Consider the following 20,227-nt stretch of genomic DNA (forward strand, 5'->3'; position numbering starts at 1 on the left):
CGAGACAGTTTTTTGTTAAATAATCAAGGCACAGTGCAGCCGCGATTCATTCGGGTGGATTAAAGACAATATGTTGAAAATACAGTTGGCAAAACATGATGAATTTACTTAATTTTAAGGTGTTCTAACTAGCTTTTAAGACTGTTTCAGTTATGGTATCTTTTCAGCTCTGTGACAAAAACTGTTGTTTTTTTCAAACTGTGATTGAGCTCATAAAACTTTTTTTCACTTTACAGCAACAAAATGTTTACTGTATCACATAGGTTTACAAATCCTGCTGAGATGCCTCCATCCGACAAATTTAACCAAAGTAGAAAAGTGCCTTGCCCACACAACTGATTTGTCAAAGCAATTTGTGTTTCGGCGGAAAAGAGGTCCTCCTGCTAGGCAAACAGAACATTCCAGTAATACAACCTCGGGTGACAATGAAGACATTACATCTGTTTGTGGCAGAAATCTGACCGGTGGACACCAAGTGCTTCATTTACGGAAGACTGTTGTCAAAGAACAGACTGCTTGAAAACTCAAAGCAAAAATCAATGTTTTTGTGATTTGTTGTTTGGGGTATGACATAAACAGTGTGTTCTTGTCTGAATAAAATAAAAAAAATGTCTCTGTTTTAAAATAATCTCTAAGTTTTAAAATAATATAAGATATAATTATTCATACACTTTCCACTGATATTGGGATCTGTATCAACTAATTTGTGCGGTGTTGAATGTATACATTTTTTTTTTCAAATGGCACGGCTTACATAATGTATTTCTAACCAAAGAAAGCTATTCAACTAATTATTTAACAATGGTCTGTTTTTTTTTTCTTGAAAAAGACTTACATTAACATGACCGTGGACACACCTGCGCCACTGGTGCTGAAGGCAAGATTTCATTTGAATTTTACGGGAGATTTCTTTGATCATTGCACCCATATGCACGTGCAACCACTGCTTGGAATTATGTAGTGTCCCGTAGAAGTCCTGTCAGTCAAAGCTGCGTTAACAAATTGAAACGGTCCAGAAACAGCGGATTAGCATGTGGACTGTTGTAGAGTTGTCTGTTGTGAATGCTACTTTGGGGAATTATTCTCACTCCACACACACACACACCACACCTGTGTATGTGGTGCTGCCACATGCACACACACACACACACGCACACGCACTATGCAGCTCTAAATATCTTCAACCTTCCACCCACGATCCATCCCCGAATTTTGTGTGTGAGCAATTTGAGCAGCTGTTGTGTTGGTGTGTGTGCGTTATGTGTGTATACCTAAAACGTCTGTGCCGATGCTTTTATGTGTGTGTGTGTGCGCGTGTGTGTGTTTTTGCCTACAGAATTATAGCAAGCTGACTCAGCCTTGACAGTAGCAATCGGAAACAGGAGACAAGGACTTGGCTAACAACATAAGCCGACAGCAAGGTCGGATGCACACACAAACACACACACACACACACACAGACAAAGACACACGCACACACACTTTTTATATATCTTATCTTAAAGAGATCAGAGGATTTAATTGTTTCAAAGTGTTTCAAAGTCAGTCGACAGTTAAAAAAAAAGAAAGCCGAGCGAAGGATGTGTGTGCCAAAAAGTGCGATTAAAGCGGCTTGTGGGGAGGAGGGCCGGAGGAGGGGTGGGGGGGCATAAATATCGGCCTTTTCTGGACACTTCTGCTTTTCTACTCTGTCACTCTCTTTCACACACACGGCGGACCAGCCCACTTCCTTACCAACCCCATCTCTCACAGTGCTGCCCGGACTTCCCACTGCAATTACTTATAAAAACTTTTCAGGGCCGCCACACGTGGTCTGGTTTTTAAAGAGCTGCATCCCCCTCCTCACGTGGTGCGGGGGGTATTGAGTCGTCACAGACCCCCTGAATGATCACTGAAAAATAAGGCGGCGTAGACAATAGCTCGTCTTGATGAATTCAATTCTTTCAGGACCCTGTACCGTTGTCCAGGCAGCTCCGGGCAAAACAATCGTTGCTTTGATAGTCCAAGAAACACACACTCCCTCAGTTGCTATTAGAAACTTCCTCTAACTACTTCCGAATGAGGATCTAAAGATAATATACATCTGACCGGAACTTGGGATACGTTCAGTTCTCTTATTCCTAGAAGTCTTGTTTCTAAGTCTTCTAACAAGATGTTTCCGGCTGCTTAAGCAAGTGTGAGGAGCAACTAATAAAGAAGAAACATCAGCACGCTCGCTTTTGATGCAAGTAAAAAAAAAAAACAGAAAAACAACACGACAGCTTGAACTGACCTGGTCTGCGGTGGAAGCGGCAATGGTGTTCGAATCGGACATGATTTGACGCTGTGACCCAGTGGTGCTTCTCTGCTGGCCACTGTAGGCTCCTTCATTCACACCTTGCCTTTCAGTTCCGCAGCGAAAGAGGGGGGAGAAAACACAGTATACCCTCCCTTTTGCCCTGGCTTGATTAATGCCTGAATTACTTTCACCTCATTTCATCTGATGGAGCTCTGCTTCCTCTCCGCCTCTCTTGCTCATTCGGCATGGTAGCCCCCCCCGCTTCTGTGATTCCAGCTCTGCCTCCCCTCCATCCATCCCTCCCTCCTTTGCGCTCTTACTTTTTACTCTCCCCTCCCTCTCTTTCTCCTCTCACTCTTTTACTTTCTCTTTCTGCCCCTTTTTCTGTCGTACTTCACCATTTCAGGAATATGTGCCCTCCCTCCTTCGCCTCCACTGTCCACCCCCCACCCCCCCACCCCCTTTCCCAACTCCCACCACCTCCCAAAAAAAGACACAGGAGAGATCCACAGTCTTTTCCCTCTACCTCCACAATGAATGGCTCGTTGTCACTCCAGCACCTAGGCTGAATACAGAGCAAGTAAGCGGGAGAGAGGAGGACCGATGGTGGTGGTGGTGGTGGTGGAGGGGACGGGGGGGTGCTGAACTTCTAGTTAAGCTAGCCGGAGTAAAGTGGGGGGAGATCTGGAGCACCCATGGGCTACGGCCAAGCTCTCTCTCTCTCCCTCACTCTTTCTCCGAACAGATTAAAGCAAGGAGACCAAAAAAAAAGTGAGAAGCCCACAACTGAGGAGCCCGCATGCCTTCCACCGGACCCCCCACACACACACACACACACACACACACCACCCCCACCCCATTTCTTCCGTTTGTTTTCAGAGGCAGCTGCTGCAACTCTGCAGACCACCAACAACTTCCCTTTCAGCAGCACTTGACTCTTCCAAATCCTCGTCCGTCTCTACACCCTGACATTGCCAATGCACCCCCCCCCCCCCCCCCCCAACGTCACACAGAGTCCGGCCGAGCCAAAGCCATCCTCCTTCGCCTCGTCTGCGACATTTTCACAGAGTTACACCCTTTCAAATTCAAGCGCCTCTGTTTTGTTGCACACATTGTTGTGCCTGTTTGCCACCATATGGCTAATGGCTACCCGCAACAAAAAGAGCGAGGAGAAAGCAAGGAAGTGAGGGTATGAGAGAAAATAGGTAAAAGTGCATCCACAATAGGGGGGCGATTGAGATTGAGATCAACAAAAACATCCCTCATGCAGCAGAACGAGACGAGCCGTCTTTCAACGTGTCACTCAGTGTCGATTCTCTGATTGGATGTGGTGCGAGTAATGTCAAAAGTTGACTAGCAACTGGCGCCCGGCCTAATGGGTGTTTGATAGCCATGGACAATGGCCGCTGCCGCTTGAGTGGAGGCCCTCCAGTTATGTTTAACACAAGACGAGCAACGCAGACAGAATGCTATTCATTTGTCTATCAATTCAGAGGATTAGAATCTCACAGGAGATCCAATGAAGGAATCATTACCATATACCCGCCCTATTCAGTGTGCTGAGAGGAAGTACTGAAGGCAATGAAAACAAGTGCTCCCAACAAATAGTCGAACATGTTGACACATTTAGTGCGGACAAATTATTGTTTAAGAAGTACTATTGCACTTTCTCTATTAGCTTTTTTTTTTTCCTTCTTTGCAGCAATTGATAACTCTTAGAATATTCAACAAGAGCATTTTTTTACATTGTTATTTGGGTTTGTTTACTCACTTAGTTTAGGAATTTAGATAGTTTGATCACAGTGCTTCTGCTAAGTAATGCTTTTACTTGTGCACTGAAACCAGGTCAATATAGCGGCTGATATTTGCTTATTGCAGATATATCGGTGTCTGTGCATATGTTGTCTGATAAGTAACAAGACATTTCAGTACAGAAATGTCAAACTAGGTTTGAGGTCATTTAGAAACAGTGTAACCTTTACATAGTTTGTCCACCAGAGAGCACTGACAAGTGTATTTTTCAACTGTAAAATGTCCTGCTCAGTATGTAGCTTGATCACAATCCTTTAAAAAAACATATTAAAATTGTTTACGTCAGGTTAAAAAAAAATCTACTATCGGCAGATGTATCGTTATCAAATTTTTTAAACTCCCAAATATGAATATCAGTATTAGCCTCAAAAAATGCAGTATCAGTCGGGCTATAGTTATGGCATAGCAATGGAGCATACACATGTAACCTCAGTAGCTATGTTGTGGGCTTCGCCATAGCTAATGTGCACCTCCTCAAAAATTGAACTACACATCAGGGCTACGGCGGCTACAGAGATACCACATGGCTAGTCAAGGAGGAGTTTGTCATATTATTGGGACTGATTGCTGCACCTATGTTCCAGACATCACAGACAATATGACTCATGTTGTTTCCCACCTGAACGACCTACTGCATGAGGAGAAAAGCCTAGACTCCCAGAGTGTGGGAGGATGGGATATGTGGTCATGGCTGACTATGGGAGGATGGAAAAATGGGTTGATGGAAATGTTGGCACCCGTGCTCCTAGTTATTGTGCTCTTCCTCCTTTTGACCTGCTGTGTAATTCCCTGCTTCAGATCAATGATTGCTACAGCAATTAAATCATCTATGGGTCAGTATATGAATATGCTAATAGAAACATCCAGCTCTGTTGAATGGATTCCACCGTCTGTAAATGAGATGATCTGAGGAGAATAAAATTGCATGTAACCACACTGGATTTTGAAGTATGATGCAAATTTAGAATAAAATGCTCATGCATGCTCATATATTACTGCTAGAGCTATTTACCTAATGGTTACAGTTATAATAATAATAATAGTTCTGTTGTTCTGTTGATTCCCGCCTGCTTATTGGTTATAACTTAGTTCTTTGGTTTAGTCTCTCATAAAATGTTTTTGTTCATTTCTATTTGCGTCCATTTATAATGATAATGACTGCTAATGACAGGCTACTGAATTGAAGGTTGCTTGATAAGCTAATGATAAGTATATGAGGGGTTTTTCTTCCTCTGACACTTGAGGTTTTCCCCACTTGTCTGGTTATTTGATTTTTCCTTTCCTACTTAACATTTGTTCTTAATTATTTTGATTAGCATTGATTTTAAGATGATTTTATGCTAAAAAGGGAGGAATTGTAATGGCAAGAACAAACGGACTCTCTGATATAATAACATACAGATGCTATTATAATTGTTTGGCGTCAATACTTCATCTGTGTATGATTGTTTGGACTGCGAGATGAGAACAGTACACTGATAATGATGACATATCAAATATCAAATTATCAAATTATCCTATTGACTGTTATGCCCAGACTTCAGGGACACTCTTCTCCCCGGGCTGAGGAGCCTGACCCTGAAGACTGGATAAATAACTGATGCTCTTTTCCCTCTGTACTCATTCAGAGCAGATTATACTGATGTTTTGCTGCTGTGAGTGCGTCTGCAGACGCTTGAAGTAAACCTACAGAAAGACAAGTGATTTCCTTGAGTGTTTCTTTATTCCGAAGAAATTGCCACTACAAGGCCTCAGGAACTGTGATTGGTCAGTTTGGGCTGGTCATGTCTCCTACAAATTTCTGATGCTGGTTGAGACAAGACATCAAGCAAGCTGAGAAAAGGCTCGGCAGCCTTCTTCTTTACAGCAGACATATTTTTTGATCTAGCAAATTAATTTCCTTTCTCGGGCAATAACTTAATTTTCAGTAGTTATAAAGAAAAGGTAAACCTTCCCATTGTTGTTGTATGTCACAAAGTGAATGAAATAATGTAAATACAGTCAGTGTGGTGTTTATCATTCAAGCACGATACAGTCTGATAATGTACAACATACTATCTATCTAGTGTTCTGGGAGTGCTATAAAGGTGAAATCCAATGCAGAATTATAAATCTATTAATGTGCACCATAACTTAATATAACACAAGGCATGTAGGGCACACTGCTAGTTGGCTCCCTAGTTGTGAGAATCATCATATTTTGTTGGCATGTTGTTGGAAAGTGCCTTATTATGCTTTTGCAAGGAGCTTTTCACAGCAGACTGCTGGTGTAGCAGGCCTGGCTATTTTATATTAAACAGTATCACAAAAACCAACAGAAATTTCAGAAAAAGCTTCTTTTGGTAATAAGAGCCTGGTGTACATGCGCTTGTGAGCTTGGCTGTATATGTCACTACAAGGTTACACACATGCATTTCTCAGAGCTTGCAGACGATGTGTTGATGTGCGTTCATGGACTTCAGTCTTTGTGAGACCAAATTTGTTTTAAATCTTCAGAGTGAGAACATTTTTGCGATGTGAGGTTATTGAAGCTGGTCCTCACTTCTTTAAGGAGCTATTTTCGGACTGAATTATAATAATACAGAAGTGTGTGTGCGCGCGCGTGTGTGTGTGTAAATTTGAGAACTAAACTATGGTATATCATTAGCTCCTCCACAGGGATCCAGCCACTTCTTACTAGCTCTGCCTCAGGAGGGTCTGTTGGCCTTAGATTAGGTCAAATCTAATAAAAGGCTTAACAAGTGCACCCACCCACACACACATACACACACTTAGCTACACTTTAATTATGCAGGCATTTAGTGTGGGGGCTATCAGTGAAAACTCAGTATGAATTTTGGCGGGGACAAACAGATCCTAAAATAAATGCTTGTTGTGGCTGCAGCTGGCTGTTTTTTTTTTTTTGGGGGGCTTGTTTCGTTAGCTAATTGCCCTATTATGTTAGGTCATTTAACTCTAATTAGAGAAGCACAGATGCTATTGCTGATAATAACACCAACTTGTTAAAATTCTCACTTGTTTCTTTATATTCGTGCTTGCTACAATAGCAAACTGGCACGTAAGAGAATAACAACGTGCACCCCGAGGATTTTCACTGCATTGTCAAAGGTACTGAAGCCTGTTGATGTTACTGACACAAAGAGCCTGAACTGTTCTCACACCTCAGTTATCTACTAAGTGCACCTCCACGTCCGCCCACTGCATACGAGCATGTTCTTTATTGTATGCATGGGGTGCTTATAAAGTGCTGGGATGCTAAAATTAATCATATATTTATGTCTGAAGGACCTCTTCCTAACATGACTTTGGTGCTGGGTTTGTTCAGTTTGGGTCTGCAGCACTAGAACAACTGATTATGGATTAATAAAGACCAAACCTATTTTGTCACAGCTGTTTTGGCTTCCCTTCACACTAAGCCAATGTTGATTATGACAAAATAGCATGCTTTTAAAATAATAGATTTTATTATATATATTTAGTTATTGTTATTGTAGAAGACTATGAAAACAAGCAAACAGTCACATTTTGAACAAAACTAAAACCAAAGTCATTTTTCTACTTAAAAATATTCTGTTGATTGTCCACCCCAATTACACTTCAAAAAGGTGTGACCAGAAAGAGCTAGTGCGGGTGCTAGTAACTTTCATGTGTAAAAAAGGATAAGACAACATCAACGGACAAGAGCAGAAAGACAAACAATCAGAAGGGCATGGAGCAGAACACTGATAAGGTCAGAATGAATCTCCTCTTTCCTTAAGGCTTTCCTGTCAACGTCCAAGCACATCACATCAACATCTATTACAGGTAAACCTAAGGCCAAACACAGACATTGATCCTAAACTCCATCACTAAACATACAACACAAACAACAGATGATGACTATTAAAAACGTTCAAAGGGAGAGTGAGAAATAAAAGAGACTTCCTTTTCCACTTTCCTTTTAAGCTCCAGCTCTGACAAACCAATATCCTCACTGATGACCGTAACAAATGTGCAGTAATTTGAAGATTAATGTAGCCTGGGTCTTACATTTCCTTACTAAACTTTTTAACTAGACTTTTAAATCAAACAGGTAATAAAATGTGCTTGCAGTATGATTTCATGCACATCGTGCTGTAATTAGGAGGCAGGTTGGACTTTTAGCCATACAAACGGCTGTATGATGATGGAGACAGATGAGGTGGCAATACAAGTTCAGCAAATATAACTTTGACTGAACACAAATGCATGCATCCTGGCCTGTTAGTTTAAAAACACTCAGGGTTGTAACTGCTTTCACGTCCTCATGTCCTTTACTTTATTTTTGCACTGTTCACACATTATTTGAATTGTTATAGGTTGGCATAAGTACAACCTTTGGCTTCAACAGGATATCAGTGTGTAACTGTATTGTCATTGTTGGGACTCCACAGATGAGTTCATTCATTTATGTGATTTTTAACTGAACGTTATTCAGAGACTTCATTTTCTTTTGTCCCACAGTCCTGAAAGCTATTGAACACAGCATCCCAGGCACTAGTGGCCAGTCTGACCTGTGACCCATGATGTCACCAGGTCAATAAAAGGGGTCAGCGGTCATTTGTTCTGTCTCTTTCCTCCTGGCTTCACCTCCAGCACGCAGCAGACAGCTGTCTGCTACCAATGCCATGTAATCTGCTCGGAGCTGAAACACGCAGCAAAACCTAACTCTTTGATTGTACAGCAGCAACACGAGGGCCTGCTCTGCAACAAAGTTTAGCGCCAATGGCTATTACACAAATCCTGCCAGCTAAACTTTAAAAGCAACTATGGAAGTTAGTGCCAAGCTAACTGTAAGGAGGACAACAGACAACGGACCGGATTCCACCCATCTGCATAAACGGACACTGCACCGGACTGCAATTCTTCCCCGCCTGACCCGAACACAACAGACGGACCGCTGGCTAAAGGAGCAGCACGTCCAAAGTAACCTCTTTTTCCCTCCCACGGACAGGTAACGTAACAACTGGGCATAGCATAGAGTAACAGTGTATATAGCTAAGCAGAGTACTGTTTAACTTTTGTACATGTGACGTTACTGATGTGTTTACATTGAGGTTTTATTGTTGTGATCTTCTCCTGATCTTGCTAGCCAATTTTAATTGATTGCACCTACACAGTTTGGTCCCCCTTTAACCATTGTGAATCCCAACATCATCACAGACAGCCACATGGCAACTGAGCCTTGCTGCCAGAGGTTGTTTTTATATGACTCTTGTTAGAGCATAGAAAGGTAAATGCATTACAATCTGATAACAATGTAGGGGTTTACTACAGGAACAAACCATGCTTAGACTGGAAGATTGAAGATTGGTTGAAAATAATGTTTTTTTCGATAGGCCACTCAAGCCGTGCTGGCATGGCCCATTTGGTGCGATTGCTGCAAATGGTTTTGCCTTGCCCTGTATGTCAAGTCCACAGCTGTCCACAGCTATCCACCGGACAGTATGGTAAGGAAAAAGGTGTTGTTTACCTTGATGACATGTTGGAGATCTGCTGGTTTGCACAAACCACAGTAAGAAATTTTCAACTCCTCATCTAACCGCTTACTGTGATTGTCTCTGCTTGTACTATTCCCCCCTGCGGTATTTAAAACCGACCCACTGTTTAAATAGTATATAAATAGTATATATATGTACATATCTTGTTGTGTACAACAAACAACTGAACAGTAGCACTGCATAACATACGTTCGGCTAACTCAATGACAAACACGTTGCATTTCCAGCTGATTTGCAAGCTGCAATGTTTTAATGTGAAGCAGCAGGAAATGTTCAGTTTGCACTAGCAGTGACTTGACACAGCTCTGTTACAGCTGTAGGAAAGTGATCAGTAAAAAGTCATCTCAATTGGAATAGGAACAAATGAAGGAAAAACAAAGAATTTACGGCCTCTAGAAAGTCCAGTTTCAAATACCACAGTGTGTTTATGGTGAAGCTATGTGAGTCTGAATAAAAAAACACTGACACCACTGACAGATGACATAAGTCTGAAGAAGAAAATAATCTCCTTTCCTTTGAATTCTTTTCATTTCATCTCCTCTCTCATATTTTTCTCTGCTTTTTCAAAGCACTCTTATCTGTGTTGACAAATAAATTCAAATATCACTGCATACTCATGAAAGATATATCTGCCCCATGCCTTTCTTTTATGGTTTCACAAAGTTTTGTGATCCAAAAGGCCAATGAAACACAATTAATATTCACTAAAGAGTTACAAAACTGTATAACTGTACACAATGTTGTTTCAACTGGAGCATTACTGACGTTCTGTTGCTCTGTGCGTGTTTCGTCCCACAGTCCGAAGTTGATGCCTATAGGTATGAGTAGGATTGTGGGTCCACCTGTGTTAGGCCTGTAAGGACTGGTTATTCCTTGTATTCCAACTGGAAAAGGCTCCATCTGACTTATCAAAATTCATTTTTGCTGTTTGAAAAAATCTGAAGAGGGCTTTTAGAATACATTTTGCCTGAGGAAAAAATTAAACGCATCAACGTCTAGCAAATATTAACAACTTCCAAGACAGGTTTTTGTTGATATTTGTCCAAACCAGTTCAGACTACATTACAATAGTCAAACAAACAAGTAGCTTATGCAACAGTCCTCTTTGAAGTGAACACACACACACACACACCCACACACATACACAAGAAAAGATAGGCACAAGACAAAAAGAGCAAACTCCAAATCCGAGGTCAAGCAAACACAAATTTCACCCCAAAACATCCGCGTTGATGGTCATCGACCGAACTGAAAGAATGGAAAATGGCGCCAAAGCTGACATTAATGCTAGAGTAGTCAAATCTGAAGGGACAATGGCCCTTTCTGCTGTACTTAGTCTTTTTGAAGAAAATAAGACAACTGTAAAGCTTACTAATCTGTATTGTTACTGTTTATAAATTAATTGACTTTCTACCTTTGAGGATACGCACACAGCGAGGTGCAGACCAGCGCCTTCACCCTGATTAAGGGAAGCTAGACAGAAACATTTGGGAAATACAGCATGGTATATTGGAGAGGAGTTGTGCAACATGTTTAATTTGGATGGACTTATTTACTTTACTTTTAATTTAAAAAATGTAGCCTTCAAATATTTGTTGTCTTAAACGTTTACTTACAAAAAAGAAGCTTCAGTGGATAATAATACAGTCTTATGCAGGCCTACAGGATGTGATCCACTGATTTGTCATTTTCACTCAGGCAATCCATATGACAAATACAAACACAAACAATTAAGATACTATAAGGAGCTTTATTGTATTGTGTGCTCTTGGTGATAACTAAGTAAATAAAAATGTCTATATAAAGCCGCCTGTCACACAGCTTGACTTCTTGTCCTTTAATATCCATGGATCAACCTGCTTTTATACTGAAAGGAGGGAGCCAACGGTCATGTCTGGGCTTATTACATCCTCCTCGATCTATATATCTGTCCCTTACAGCAATTAGGTTAATATCTCTTCACCTCTCGTTAGCTCAGCATGCCTGTGATGGGACGTCTGACTGTGAAAAGGGCCTTAAACTAAGGGAAGCATTGATAGGCCTTACTCTCTCTTCCCTCCTGAGCGGTTCACGTGAGGAAAAGCGGTGGAGGGCAGAACAGTCGAGAGAAGATATGATAAGAGAAGAGAAGTGAAGACAGGATGAAATAAGTGAAGGGAAGACCAGTGGGGAGAAAACTTCACAGGGTTGAGGTTCACAATATAAGACAAGCACCACAGGAGCCATAGAGCAGAAGAAAAGGGAAGGAACACAAAAAGCTCAGTTTTGCAACAGCAGGTCGGCTTTGTCCCGTGCAACAAAAGAACAAAATGTGTTGAGGCGCAGTTGGAGGGAAAATCAATTTTTTTTGTTCAGTCCAAAACAGCCAGCTCTTTAATTGGAAGCGGAGAAAGAAAGTGTGTTTCAGAGAGGAGAAATGGGGGAAAAAAACCTCAGTTGGGAATAAAAAATAGAAAAGAACAGAGATAAATCAGAGATTGCAAACGGGATGACGAAGGAGATCCAAATAAGTGAGTGGTGTTTATCCAGCGGCCCAGCTGACCTGAGCTGAATACGACCCGACCTGGCCGCTCTGGACACCCAAGGGAGGAAGACAAATGACGGAGAAGAAGACAGAGAGAGTAAAAAAGAGGGAACAGACAGACATTTCCAACGCTTGGTTTATCCTGAAGTTTCCATGATAATTTCTCTACCCATCCCTCACTGCTTTGGCTGGGAGGGCCCCAGCTGTTCGGTCTGTATAAATAGCGTGAGGCTTCGGCTCGGACCCCCGGGGAGAGCGGGGCTCATTGGAGAGAAAGCATGGGAACAAATCAGGCCGGAAAAAGCACACAACATACACATTTTGACAAACATATGGGACCATTGCTGGGGATGAAAGTGAGGAACATGTGACTGAAGTTGGCCTCACGTGGCAGAAGTCACTGTCGCGCTTGGAATGTGACAAGAGAGGAAGAGTGAAAAGCAGGGACAGAAAGAGATACGAAATATGTCTTCTTCATTCACTAAAGCAATAAAATACCGCCCAAGATGTCAATAAGTAAAGATCCTCTTCAAGTTGTATGCAAAGATAGCAACATCAAAAGCCTAAAAAAAAGAAATTCTGTCTATCTATGTACCTACATGCAGCAAGTATGTGACATGTGTAAACATGCCACATACCTGTCTCTGAGTCTGTCAGTTTGACTGAGATTGAAAATGAAAAAAATAAAATTAGTTTTTGTATGCACTCAGAAATTGTAACATATCTCCATAAAACTATGGGAGATATTTATTTATGGGAGAACTGTCAAGCCAACATGGGCGAGAAGTCCTTGTGCTCAGTGATCAGAGAAAATGGAATTTTGAGGCAAACTCCATCTGCTGATCATGTGATATAATCCAGAGCAGCAGCAACTAAATGGACCTTGAGGTGTGATTTTTTTTGTCGACTTCTTTATTAAAGTTATTATCAAGTCAGACACCAGAGGCTGATGGGTGACTTTCTCCTCTCTAGTTAGAGTGGGAGCGAGATGTTGACAAGCAAAAGCCCCTTTCAGACACGCATTCTTCGATGTCAGCGTCGTGTGTGAAAGGACCCAGGGTCGTTCTTTTGTTAAAGCCACACTGGCAATGTGAATACTTAGACTCAGCAACATTTTTGGAACTCTTCCTCAAGTCTGAATACAATGCAGTCACATTACTGACCAGCATCAATTTAAAAAATTTAAATTCATTTCTAAACTTCACAGATTCCAGCTTCTCAAATGTGTGTTTGCAGCTTTTCTTAGTCCATGATAGTAAACTGTATATCTTTGAGTTTTGGCCTGTTGGTCAAACTAAACAAGCCATTTAAAGAGTGCGGGACTCTTACATATGAATGAACTACATTACATTCCAGCCCTTACCAAACGAGTTCACACAATGCTGATTAACCCTATCACCGCCAGGTAAATCTCTCTGTATTTCGCAGTATACAGAGTTTTAAATCTGGTGTCTGTGGCGACATTCCCACGCTGGCGCACTGGTAATAATGCAGCAATGATTGGTTTGGTTTTGATTTTATTTTGTTTGCCAGAGAGGAAGCAGGGAGTAACCCAGAGCCATCTAGAGAGCTCAGCGATCCGCCATTATCGTAAAAAAAAAAAAGGAAATATCTCTGATTTTTAGTAACTATTTCTGAAGCCTGGGGCGAGCTCACTGTAGGCATACATCATAAGCGCGTGTCGACAGTGTTTGTGTAATTACTCTCACTGCCAGAAGGGGGAGACAAAAGTTCCGTACTGCAGCTTTAAATAGGTAAAGTTGGCCTTTGGAAAATTGTGATGCACATTTTTCACCATTTTCTGCCAAAATAAATAATGTGAATAAAAATTTCACATTGATAAACACTTAAGAAAAAAGACATATGAATGTGAATGAGCCCCTTTAAGGTGAAAAAAGAGTTAATCTCACACCTTGTCTTCACGATATTTCTAGATTAACAATGGATCAAATGACTGTGTAATGTGAAAGGGATCATCATACTTCAACGTTTTCGTGACTAGCTGGTGAACATTGTGGCGCATTTAGCAGCTAATAGGCCAGATAAGAGTGAATATTAGACTTGTGTTAGGTGGACAGAAATACGACTTCAAATGAATGTTAATGTGTTGCTCTGTGTCAATGTTGTGCTTACAGTTAGTTACACTGCCCCCATGTGGCATGGATGTCATATCTAGTAAATGAGAAAATGTATCTGGGACGTTACTGAAAACTACCGGTGGGGTTACTGTAGTGAGGAGGAGCTTCCACTCAGCGCTGTGGATGGTCTGCAATCAAGCTGTGAGGATAAGCAGTCAACATCAAAAAGGTTTATATTTCATCACTGAGGCAGCCTGTGTGATTGCTCTGCTTCCTTGATGACATTATTTTCCAAATAACAGCTGGTCTCCAGCAGCGCTGCACCTGGATCTGTTACTGCCCCGTCATGTTTGACCACAGTCGACATGGAGCTTTTCCATAATGTTTTGAAAGCCAAAAAGCCATTATTTTATCAGCCAGATGAACCCAGCGATGTTGCTGAAAGAGACAGACAGACAGACAGAAGAAACAGAAAGAGGAGGAAAAGTGCTAAATAATAAATTAATAATAATAAATTTAACTCCTCCCTCTAAGTGTAGTTTGTATGACCTTAAGCCATTAAACTGGACATTGATCATTACATCTCTGCAATACTTGACATAATTGTGCAGTATTCTGTGTAATACTCCTGTGCAATATTTTAGTTTAAAATTCCCTATTTATTGATATTGATATTACTCATACTTCTATTACTGCTGTGCAATATCATCCGTCTCATTATAACCTTAATAAGTCACACTTAACTTTACAGTTCATGCACTATTACCTTATACCGTATTATTATCATCAACCGGTAAACCCACTTGGTACTTCACACTTACTTTACTTTATTTTATACTTATACCCACTTGGTACTTAATTTATTTTCTGACCTGTATTTTAGTGTATTATATTTTTTGCTTAGTACTTCTATTCCTGTGTGTGCTGACGTAAGGCGAGCTGCTGTAACAAAAGAGTTTCCCCTCGGGGATCAATAAAGTATTTCTGATTCTGATTCTGAATACAGGGGAGGTGTGTAACCAGGCAGGAGAGAGCTGTCCGGCCCTGAGAAAAGCAGACCCCCCGTCCCAGGCTTATAGCTGCCATTCAGTAATCACATACACACAGAGCCAGGGAGCAGGTTGGGTTCAAGCGCAACAAATGACCTAAATATGGTTCTGAAAAGGCCTTTGAAAATAGTTCACTTGGAAGCCGTTGAAAATGATAATAATACGAAAAGAAACTGGGAGCGATTTAAGAGCCCCGTTGTGTGGACAGAGCCCTGTCCATAATTTCACTGCCTTCAGAGGACGAGACAGGAAGAGTGTGAAGTCCCCTTTTTCTAACTTGCTTGTATTTTTTGTGAGTCGGAGGGAGGGGGACCCATTAAACCCGAAGAAGAATGGGAGAGGAAGAAAATCAGAAAAACGAAATTTTCAGCCTGAGTGGTTTTTCCAAATGAAATCTAAAGATCCGAAACACAATGGAGCCCTTTTTTTCCCCCCTCTTTGCTGTGTGTGTGTGACCGTGCGCGGGGGGTGGGGGGTGGTGGTTGGTGGTGGGTTACCTTTTAAAGAGTGCCCAGCAGTGGACGTGTTTGGCATTTGTGGCCCTTGTCCCTCAATTGTACGTTCGCCACAGTGGCTGCCGTTAAGCTGACGTTGGGCGCTGCCTGTGTTGTCCCGTACGGCCGCTTGTATTTTGCTTTTTCTTCTCATTCAGGCGGTCAGTTGGGGGGTGAAATCAGAAACAGAAATCATGTCTGACTCAACCCCCCCCCCCACACACACACACACCGCCGCCGCCCTCACGGCTCTCTCTCTTTCTCTCTCTCTCGGTTCACATCTGTTTGTTGGCCCCTTGCCCCAGAGGCAGTCAACACGGTTGCTGAGCACTGCTGTTAACTAAACTGGCTGACTGGCAGCTCAATATGTTGCTTACATAATGGCCGAGAGAGAGGGAGAGAAACGGTCCCGTTTCACCTGTAATAAATGTACTACTGGTTATGTGGAGCACGTGGTTAACACTTTACTGACAACACACAGCTCCAGAGGGCATAAGCAATACAAATTATTTGGCAACGTTCACAGACCTGCACATGGACCACGACTACAAACAAACCAAGAAAGCAGAATAAACCAACTTTTTAAAAAAGGGCTCCACACATCACTGATGAGTCCAGAATTGGCCCCTGGGCCACAGTTTGGGCTGCACAGTTTTGTCACAGAACAGATTGTGTATTTATTATTTTATAATTTTAAATAAAATGAAACAAAGGTCAGTAGAATCCTCCCTTTCATCTACTTTAGTACATCAAACAGTGTTGTGGTGTGTGTGTTCAGGTTTTGTTCATAGTTTTGTCTGTGTGAGTGTGTGTGAATGTGTAATGTATGTGTTTCTGTGGGTTTACGTATCTGCGAGAAGTCTAAAATAAGTTAATGTGCTCACATTGTATTCTAATGTGTGGACCTAATGTATAAGTGTGTCGTTCATTACGTTTTTTATGTGTGTGAGAGTGTGTGTCTGTGTGTGTGTGTGTGTGTCCTGACCTCGGGGAGGTTGTGGCTATGGGTTCCACTATTTCTTTCCATTTAGTTTCCACTTCACAGCTTACAGCACACATTAGCCACACAACCCCTGGGAAATGGCGCGCGCGCGCACACAAACACACACACACACACACAAAGACTCCCCACTCAGGGGGTACACAGAACTGTGGAGTAATCACAGCCTTACAAAACCACATTCCTGTGTGTTAACAAAGTGACCGTTGCTGCATTGTTGCACCTTTCATTACACAGCTACCACATGATTTAAAATATTAAAATAATTACAATCTGCATATGAGACATATCTCCCAGTTAGTCGATAATACAAATAATCGTGCAGCCCTAATGGAAACAGAGAATACTTATATTGTCTTTATTTTACTTTTTAACCAAAAAGAATCACATCATCACCAAGACCTCGTCATTTATGACAAATGACTTCATGGTAGGGACGTCTGATCCTATGGTTCAGTATCGTGGCTGATATGGGCATATTTCAAATCGGTATCGACCAAAATAAAGCTGATCAAATGCCGATCCTTTCTTTACTGTACTCTACTGTGTGTTGTCCGCCACAGCTCGCTAGCATTGCAGCGCTGCTCTCCTTTAAGACAGCAGGCCTCTACAGTGCAGCATTTCGCTGCATATGTAGGTACGAGTGACTCTGAATTCTGATGTCCAGTTCGGCAAAATACATGGATTCGCTACGCTCGGACTCGGACAAATCTGTTATCGCTCCAATCTTTCTCATTAGCAAAGAGCAGTGTACAAAACATGACCGTCAATTTTACCGGTTAAAATGACAAACGTCGCTGGCGGCAGATCCGCTGGCGCTATTTCATGTTAATTCCGTGAGTAACTTGATGACAGGCCAAAATTAAACTTGTCTGTTGTCGGGTTTGTGTGTTCTCTACAAGCCGGTGTCTGTACTTGGCCACAGGTCCTTTGTGAGGGAAGCCATCCAACAGAGTGACACCGCGTCACCGTCATCTCAGGAGTCGCATTCTCCCACTTAAAATCTCATTTATATCACATCGATAATTCAAGATGATCAATTTAATAGAAGTAAATATAAGTATCGGATCGGACTCGTTAAACATTAAAATACTCGGATTGGAAAAAACTTGATCGGGACATCCCTAGTTTACGGCCCAAATCTGGTGAAAATTAAGGTGCTTTTTGTTTTTCTACTCAAAAGACTGACAAGAATTTTTGATAACAACCGGAACTGATAAGCAGAGGGGGAATCAAATTATGGAATTGTGAAAAATCCACTGTGACATACCGATAACCCAATAATCCACTGCAACAAACAATTCAAGTGAAAAAGTTTTAATGTTGCGGTTACTCAAGGGAATGTGTAAAAATATCAGGGATTAAGAGGTTAAAGTGTCATTAGACTGTCCAGTTAGGATTCTTATTTATCATCTCCACTCCAAACATCTTACAAATTGTGGATGAAAAGTAACAGGCTGGCATTAAACGGCTTGCCAGTCTTAGGTGACCTTTTCCTCCATTTGGCCTTCATGGTGATGGAGGGGCAATACAGCGCTCAGTAGACAAACAAGCAAAACCTCAATCCAACTCCTCCTCCTCCGCCTGCTCTCACATCCCTATACATACACCCGAAAAGCATACATTTTAAAGACGAGTAGAAAAGAAGTAACTAAGGAGTAAAAAACAAAGAGACAGCTATGCGTCCAGTAAAAGCTAGTGCCAGGGCACCATCTGCTCAGTGGAAGTGGTGGCTTCCAGGGCGGTCCAAGACAACGCAGGAAGATTGAGGAGAGGGGGCTCCCTTTGAACGCTGTGAACGAGCAGGGGAATTAAGTTTGGGCAGAAAGAGTCCGGGCAGAAGGCTACCAGCCGAGCCAAGCGGTAGCAGGAAGCGAGCGCCTTGTGTGTCACGAGATTTACAGCGACGGGTCCATCCACCAACCATCTGGGCCGGCATAAATAAATTTAACTAGACTGTAAAGAAAGGGCAGGGACTTCGAAAAAATGTCGCACTATGTTGAGAAAAATCAGGAAAGGGCAATTTCCACTCTCCAAAGAGAGGTAAAGATGAGTGGATTAAAGGTGAAATGACAGAGGGATAAAATATTTTTTTAATAAATTCATCAACTCTTGTTATGAATGTGAAAAGTGGATGAGGAGGAAGACAGAAAAGAGCTCAAGGAAAGGGAGGAACGGAACAAACATCGAAGTGACAGTTGGCGATGGGAGAGCAAGGTCTAAGATTCTATCCATAATTCTCACTCTCTCTCTCTCACACACACGCACACACACTTTCTTTCACTCTTTGTTGATGTCTCTAAGCCACGACTGACATCACTGTCTACCGCTGCTGAAAACAATGGTCCCAGCCATGAGAAGTGACCAATCACGAGAGGCGAGTTGCGTGTAAAGTGTGTGTGAGCAGTTTGTTTGCTGTCCTTGCTGGCGCTGTTGTACAATCTGTACAATCTGTGCCATGTTTATTCTCATAGGTACGACATGTATATCGGTTACACACAGGAAAAATGGGTGACTGATGAATGTTATGAAAGCAATCTAACATCAAAATCTGGGCTCAGAGAGAAAAGAGTACAGCTTAATGCCCTACTTGTTTGGGAAGTACAGTTGTGCTTGCATCTGAGTTGTATTTAAAGTTATTCATTACTAAATGTCATTTATTTTATTTTTAATTAAGTCACACGTCTTCTTCTGTGTGTCAATTTTAAATGGCTTTTTAAATTTTGTATTCCCTGCCAAGTCCAGGGAATTGACCTTAAACAACGAGTCGCTAAGTGTTGGCCAGGAAACAAAACCTTCCGATTTTGAGAGCAAACAAAGTCTTCACCTACTGCAGTGATGCACTGAGCCAAATTAAATAACCAATCATTAATATTAGTGATAAGAGGAGACTCTGGCCAGGAAAGTGATATGTGGTTACTGGCACCTCAAAGTTATAATACGGCTAAATTGTCATCATTTTTATTATTATTATTACTAACACCTTTTTTATTTCCAACATTCGAATCAGTAACATCCACTTTAAAACTGACTGGCACAGTTTGAACTTTTAACCTACGGCTTGAACCTTACCCCTAATTTGGTGATATCGAATGATAAATTGTATGCTTTGTGTTTGAGAAGGCGCTGTCAGATGCAAAACACCTCGTGAAATCACACACTAACACTCAAACACTCAAAGATTCATTTTTTTCAGTCGATGCTTTGGCTCATTGTTGGCCTATACGCCCCTAGTGGCCGTGAGGAGTCGTGGCAGTCTCTACAGATGACACATTGAACCATGATAGTTCAGCTGCCTGCTCTATACCTTCCTTAAAAACACCTTTGAGTGTGTTAGAGGCAGTAAAGAGGCACATAACTTCATGGTGACCACAGAGTACCGCAGACCACTTAGATCTAGTAAAAACAGGCACATATCCAAAACAAAACCTCTTCCATGGGGAAACATTTCAAATCCTCCTTGTGACTATCAT

The 20,227-nt window shown here is 41.7% G+C and overlaps 1 protein-coding gene across 4 annotated transcripts in view; it reads right to left on the reverse strand.

The window, feature by feature from the left end:
* The window catches only part of slc6a9 (solute carrier family 6 member 9), a 79,247-nt gene that overhangs the window by 45,777 nt on the left and 13,243 nt on the right, over positions 1-20,227 (reverse strand). The window contains exon 1 of one of the 4 annotated variants that reach the window (XM_044219419.1): positions 2,273-2,548. The exons of the other annotated variants lie outside the window; for them this stretch is intronic. Within the exon in view, the coding sequence (XP_044075354.1) occupies positions 2,273-2,314 (42 nt within the window). The 5' untranslated portion in view covers positions 2,315-2,548. Of the gene's footprint in view, positions 1-2,272; positions 2,549-20,227 lie in introns of those variants that run through there. 4 annotated transcript variants of the gene reach the window in all.

The sequence above is a fragment of the Siniperca chuatsi genome, linkage group LG13 (genome assembly GCF_020085105.1).
Source record: "Siniperca chuatsi isolate FFG_IHB_CAS linkage group LG13, ASM2008510v1, whole genome shotgun sequence".
NCBI classification, from domain to species: Eukaryota; Metazoa; Chordata; class Actinopteri; order Centrarchiformes; family Sinipercidae; genus Siniperca; species Siniperca chuatsi.